The sequence below is a fragment of the Hylobates moloch genome, unplaced genomic scaffold (assembly GCF_009828535.3).
Source record: "Hylobates moloch isolate HMO894 unplaced genomic scaffold, HMol_V3 SCAFFOLD_12, whole genome shotgun sequence".
NCBI lineage: Eukaryota > Metazoa > Chordata > Mammalia > Primates > Hylobatidae > Hylobates > Hylobates moloch.
The window spans coordinates 69403340-69410318 of record NW_026652287.1 but is presented as its reverse complement, the minus strand read 5'-3'; the positions used below and the strand labels follow the sequence as shown (position 1 = coordinate 69410318).

At 36.9% G+C, this 6979-nt stretch overlaps 1 protein-coding gene across 1 annotated transcript; it reads right to left on the bottom strand.

The window, feature by feature from the left end:
* On the bottom strand, positions 1-5862 carry LYZ (lysozyme). The gene is made up of 4 exons (XM_032170709.2): positions 5721-5862; positions 4004-4168; positions 1632-1710; positions 1-773 (listed from the first exon to the last, which is right to left on the bottom strand). Exons 1-4 carry the CDS (start codon positions 5854-5856, stop codon positions 707-709), a joined length of 447 nt encoding a protein of 148 aa, XP_032026600.1. The 5' UTR covers positions 5857-5862; the 3' UTR covers positions 1-706.
* Positions 5863-6979: the final 1117 nt, after the last annotated feature.

The window sequence follows — 6979 nt, the reverse complement described above, 5'->3', positions numbered from 1 at the left end:
AAGCCTTTAATTAGAATGTTTGTATTTTTTACATCATGCATAACTTCACATTTGTGATTAATTAGTAATTATTTCAATACTTGTAAGCTCATCTGCCTCAGATTTAATTATAATACATGAATTAAATTAATCAAATTATGGAACAGCAATTTAGAAAGAAACACACTTTAAGAAATCAAAATTCTCAACTCAGGCAGTCTGTTTCTATCATTTGGTATTCTACTCCTTTAAAAATTTCATATTGCCCAACAAAAAGTGGTTATTTTTACTGTTTTTGGAGATGACTGAACAGATGAAGGCATCAGATGCCTTCATCAGCTGGTATTTTGCCTAAGATCAATTTAAGATAACCTTTTGTTATATTTTTTACTTATATTGGGCATAATCGTATCATTCAAGATTAAGTCTGGGTTATTTCTTTGATAAGAACTGAATGTACTGGAGATGTATTTGATAACCAAGGTTTTAGATAAATTTTCACCAGTATTAGTTCTATTTGCAAACTGAAAAATGTTGTAGGCTTAATATAAAATAACCACATTAGTGAATGTTATGTCTCTTAGAAGAAAGGCCATATTTTGCTCCTGCTTCTGTAAAAATATAATTTGTTTGAAGAGGAAATAATGGTAGTGTGACCTTTCCCTTAATTACTACTCCCTTAATGTGAGAAACAGACAAAATGAGCTGAAAAAGGAAAATTCTGGAGTTATACTCCACAACCTTGAATATACTGACGGAGATCTCTGTTTTGACAACGATTTCTCCATGCCACCCTGTAGAAAAAGATGAAGCAAATGGTGAAAGGTTAAAACATATCTTCATTGTAATATACATACTTCACACCCCTTGGGGAAACAAAATATTTTATCACTAGATGAAATAGTAAGATAGACCCAGCTATTGCTATTTATTAAATGAAGATATGTATACAAAATACTTCACTCCTACCCAAATTTCTCAGTAGAGCATAGAATGCCGAACATAAAGATTGAGTAATGTGCGTTGTACAGCAGCAACTGCAAAGTGAACGCCACATTTATTTATTTATTTATTTATTTATTTGAGACAGAGTCTCACTGTGCCGCCCAGGCTGAAGTGCAATGGCGCAATCCTCTGCAACCTCCACCTCCTGGGTTCAAGCAAGTCTCCTGCCTCAGCCTCCCGAGTAGCTGGGATTACGGCACCTGCCACCACACCCAGCTAATTTTTTGTATTTTTAGTAGAGACGGGGTTTTGCCATGTTAGCTAGGCTGGTCTCGAACGCCTGACCTCAGGTGATCCACCCGCCTCGGTCTCCCAAAGTGCTGGGATTACAGGCGTAAGCCACCGTGCCCGGCCCACATTTACTTATTCTAAAAAGAATTTCAAGATATGACAAGGAACTGATAGAGTGTGAATCATCTTAAAACTCTAGAAATCCCCTAAAATAAATTGAGGAGTAAAAGAGGAAGATTCTGGATCAGTTAAAGTAGATTGTTTCTTCAAGGATATAGGTAATACGTTATTTAGCATAAGCCAAAAGCTGCAATTTTTAGGTGTCATTAGCATACTTTGGTCTTTAAAAGTCTGCTCTCATTGTATATATCAACAGTAGAGTAAAATAGTTTTCCCTTTTAACACTTAAAACATACCATGCTCTAATGCCTTGTGGATCGCGGACAACCCTCTTTGCACAAGCTACAGCATCAGCGATGTTATCTTGCAGCAAAGCTGAAAGACAGGTGGTAAGGAATAAAATCTTTAATAGATATTTTATTTTAAATTTAGGTAGAGCCAGCTTTTTTCTGTTAGGCTGTGGAAAGAATGCTAAGATATTATTTTCTATGAGTCCATATATGTGTGATTGTTGGGGAAAACTCTCTTCATTCTCTCCCATTCAGCATGAAATGAAGCATTTTTTTCTTCATTTACCAAAGTCATTGGAAGCTCTGGAAGGATTAATGAAATGATTAAAGGTCTTCTTTGTACTAGACACTGTAAAAAAAACCTAGTGATATTTTACTCAGCAGTTCTATTATTGAAAATTTATCCAAAAGAAATAAGAAATGCACCCAAAGATGTATACACAAAGCTATTCATAGCAATTTATGAGGGAAAAATGGAAACAACCTAAGTGCTCAGTAGTAACAGTTGGATCAGTAAATTATAGAATATTCATATATTAAAATTCTAGTCATTATTTTAAAATGATGAAACAGATTTGTATTTTTTTCTCATCTGGAAAATGGAGCAAAAGATGATTAAAAACCGATTTGTATTTGCTGACATGCAAATAATTTTGTGTGATAAGCAAATTGTAAAGCAGTGTGTATAATACAATTTATTTATTTATTTATTTATTTATTTATTTTTTATTTTTATTTTTATTTTTATTTTTTTGAGACGGAGTCTTGGTCTGTCACCCAGGCTGGAGTGCAGTGGCGCGATCTCGGCTCACTGCAAACTCTGCCTCCCGGGTTCACGCCATTCTCCTGCCTCAGCCTCCCGAGTAGCTGGGACTACAGGCGCCCGCCAACACGTCCGGCTAATTTTTTGTATTTTTAGTAGAGACGGGGTTTCACCGTGTTTGCCAAGATGGTCTCGATCTCCTGACCTCGTGATCCGCCCGCCTCGGCCTCCCAAAGCGCTGGGACTACAGGCTTGAGCCACCGCGCCCGGCAATACAATTTAATTTTTGCAAAAGCACACATTATTTACATGTTTGTATGTGGGTATATATGTGTATGATATAATTTAACATTCATACACATGATTGATATACATTCTGGAAGAATATATACCAGAATTTACCCAGGTTATAAACCTCTGGGTAGTAAGATTATGGGTGTTATTTTTCTTATTTGTATTTTCTAATTTTTATTTAATGACCAAAGATTATTATATAATATAAATTTTTTAATTAACTGGATTTTTGAAATAAAATTAATGTTCTCTATTGGGAATTTTAATATTTAACAATTTAATAATATCAACTTTGCAAGATTTCTGCAATATTTTTGACACTGAAGATTCCACATGGTATTTCTATTTTTATGAGTTCAATAAAATATTTGTTTCACCCCAAATAAATAAATCCTTAAGTTAATTTGTTATTTACAATAATAATTCTACAGGAACTGTATTTTTTGAAGATGTAAACTAAAGAATTTAGAAATGGAATATCATCATGTTCCTAATTCACTTAAATGTCTCTCAGCAGAAGCCAGGTACAGTGGCTCACGCCTGTAATCCCAGCACTTAAGGAGGCTGAGGTGGGAAGATTGCTTGAGCTCAGGAGTTCAAGATCAGCCTGGGCAACACAGAATTTGCCTGTACTAAAATTTTCAAAAATTAGCCAGGCATGGTGGTGCACACCTGTAGTCCCAGCTACTTGGGAGGCTGTGGTGGGATGATCACTTGAAGCTGCAGTGAGCCGTGATGGTGCCACTGCACTACAGCCTGGGGGACAGTGAGACCCTGTCTCAAAACAAAACAAAACAAAACAACACAAAACAAAACAAAACAAAACAAAACACTCTCAGCAAAAAAAAAAAAAAAAAGACATAGAAGAAGCAACTATGGCAAAATGTTAACAACTTTTAAAGTGCATAATGGGCATATGGCTGTTTATTATACTAATGTCTCTAATTTTCCATACATTTAGAAAATTTCATTAAAAAAAGGTAAAACAATTGAAAAAGGACCATACAACTAAATTCTCCCTAAACCTCCCCAGAGTAGGCAGGAGCAATGGCATTGTTCTGGACAAAGCATCAGTAAGGCCATTGACAGTAAATTAATAGGTCATTCCAGAAACTTCTGTATATTAAAAAACATCAACCTTTTATGATACCACTTCTTTAATTTCTTACTCAGGGAATTATGAGGAAAATAATAATGACTTTCTGGAAGTTGAGATGTAGTTTTTCTAGGTCCCTCATGAACCTTTCAAGGCTTTTTCATTTGTATTGCATCTCAATTCTTGTAAGTATAACCAGATTGGTCAAATATTAGCTTGTCTTACCATTGCAGGATAAATGACAGGCATTAACTGCTCCTGGGGTTTTGCCATCATTACACCAGTAGCGGCTATTGATCTGAAATATCCCATAATCAGTGCTTCTGTCTCCAGGATTGTAGTTTGTAGCTCGTGTGTTATAACCACTCTCCCATTTGGCCAAACACATCCCTGAAAAGAACTTATTTTTAGTAATAAACAGCAACACTAAGTGACTTATACGCTATAGCAAAATCAGTTCTATTTAGCTACTTCTATTTTATGATTTGTTTTATAAGTATAAAGATTTACTTATAAAATATCTTAGCACTTTAGTGTTAAGATAAGGGACTTGTAAGAGAATCCTTTTGTAATGCAAATCATCTTGTAACACTAATGGACAATATAACATACTTTAAAAAATATTAAAATACATGTTTCTTCCATTGCTTTTACCCTTCCCGTGCGTGCTCCCAGCCCTCAGGCAACATTCAGCCAAGAACAGAAAAATCAACAGAGCTGTTGAGTAGACTTTGTAAATTCATAGCAGATACATAGGCTGATGGAAAAATGCTTTTTTTTTTTAATCAGAAAAACGTAAGGATTTTCTGATAGAAATTTTCTTATAATATCTAAAGGTGAATTTGGATATCAAGTTAGAATCTTGAAAACAAGACTATTCTGTGATTTCATCCCTTCACTCATTCATTCAAAAATAGCTATTGAGGGGAAATGTCTGAATTAAATCTGAAAACTACAGAGATTATTACATCGACAACTATGTACTAAACTGTAAAATAACTTTTCCTCATGGCATGTCTTGAATTGTGTGGGAGAAAATGAAAGATAGTTAATCAAGTAGAGTAGATAAAAATAATAAAACATTTCATGCTAAGTTTCTGGGATCCTATACAAAGAGTGACTGAAGGGAACTAGGTTCCTACTGCCCTTGTGTAGGGAATTCAATATATTCTTTAAAAACATCACTGTTAAAAATCCCATGTCGGCCGGGTGCAGTGGTTCACACCTGTAATCCTACCACTTTGGGAGGCTGAGGTGGGCGGATCATTTGAGGCCAGGAGTTCAAGACCAGCCTGGCCAACATGGTGAAACCCCATCTCTACTGAAAATACAAAACATTAGCTGGGTGTGGTGGTGCACACCTGTAATCACAGCTACCCAGAAGGCTGAAGCACGAGAACCACTTGAGCCCAGAAGGCAGAGGTTGCAGTGAGCTGAGATCATGCCACTGCACTCCAGCCTGGGCCACAGAATGAGACTGTCTTAAAAAAAAAAAAAAAAAAAATCCCACGTCATGGCAGGGGACTTGAAGACAAGAAAAATACTGCATCACTCTAGGCTGTCAGAGCCCAAGTTCAAAATGGGAAATAACTGGAGTCACATACCAAGGACTTGAGAGAGCTCTGCCAGGTCCTCAAATGTATCTTTCAGTCAGCTTACATGTGCCATTGAATCTCAGGGACCCAGCAAACTTCCTAGCACTAGAACAGTACAACAGGTCCTGTTTTACTTAGAATGGAATTTTCCCCTGCCATGCCCTTATTCCTTTATCGGGTATCTCTGGTTATAAAGAACCAAACTGATGTTTTTAGCCATTGTAAGTATCCAAACCCACAAAGAAATAAAACATCTATTCACTCAAAGCCCCTTCTTCTTCTTCCTTCTCTCCGAGTGTCTGTTCCATATGGAGCTAATTCTCTGGAAGTATGGAGAGTAGACTTACAGTTTGCTAGGCTGATTCCCCTGTAGCCATCCATTCCCAATCTTTTCAGAGTTCTGGCCAACTCACACCTTTCAAAGACCTTGCCCTGGACCGTAACAGAAAGGAGGACAAGCCCCAGAATAATGAGAGCCTTCATGTTGACTTCTAGGTCAGAGTGCTAGGCTGGCCAGGGTGAGCTGGCCCCAGTATTTAACATCTTTTAACTTCCTTCTTCCCCTTGTGGTTTGAGGGCTCCACCCTTTCAGCTGTGTGGAAAACAGGAACTGTCTATTGATCTACTGACTCTAAAGAGATTTTTTAATGCTTGAAGAGAGATACGCTGATTTCCTAAGAATTAGTCTACAGGAAAATAATGAAATTGAATTGTTTAAAGTACTGGCTCTGGAAGAATTGGGCATAGCACTGTTTCCAAGACAGGAACTTTCTTCTGTTTGATTATGAATTTGAGCGATTATAAAGAAAAAAATGACTATTTTGTACACCTTAAAATGATCTGTGATTTTTGAGTAACATTCACAATTTCGTGAAATTGTTTTGTATGCATTCACTTTTTTATATTTATCTTTGTTACTTAAAATTATTTTACATATCTTTTCCACAAAATGGACATGACACATGTGCCTGTTGTCTTAATGGGTGTATAGTGTGACACCACGTTGCTCAGCTAGTTTCTTACTCTAGACTCTTTTTGTTACTATAGCAAATTTTTTATTATTATAAATCAGTGTTTTACTATTATAAATAAGGTTCATGTGAACAACTTTACCAACTACCTTTTTTTTTTGAGATGGACTCTTACTCTGTCGCCAGGCTGGAGTGCAGTGGCGTGATCTCAGCTCATTGCAACCTCTGCCTCCCAGGTTCAAGCAATTCTCCTGCCTCAACCTCCCAGGTAGCTAGGACTACAGGCATGTGCCACCATGCCCAGCTAATTTTTGTATTTTTAGTAGAGACAGGGTTTCGCCATGTTGGCCAGGATGGTCTGGATCTCTTGACCTCGTGATCCGCCCGCCTCAGCCTTCCAAAGTGCTGGGATTACAGGTGTGAGCCACCACATCCGGCCTACTTTACCAACTACTTTTCACAACACTTTGCCTCCCATTTCCATATTAGAACATAAGGGGTCATTAGAAAGCAACAGCATTTTTAAAATAAAACCTACCCAAACATATATCCAACTAAATGCCACCTTTGAAAATAGCAATCTCAGGAGGCTGTGCACAGCTTTTAAAACAATGCTACCAGAACTCAAAAAGAAC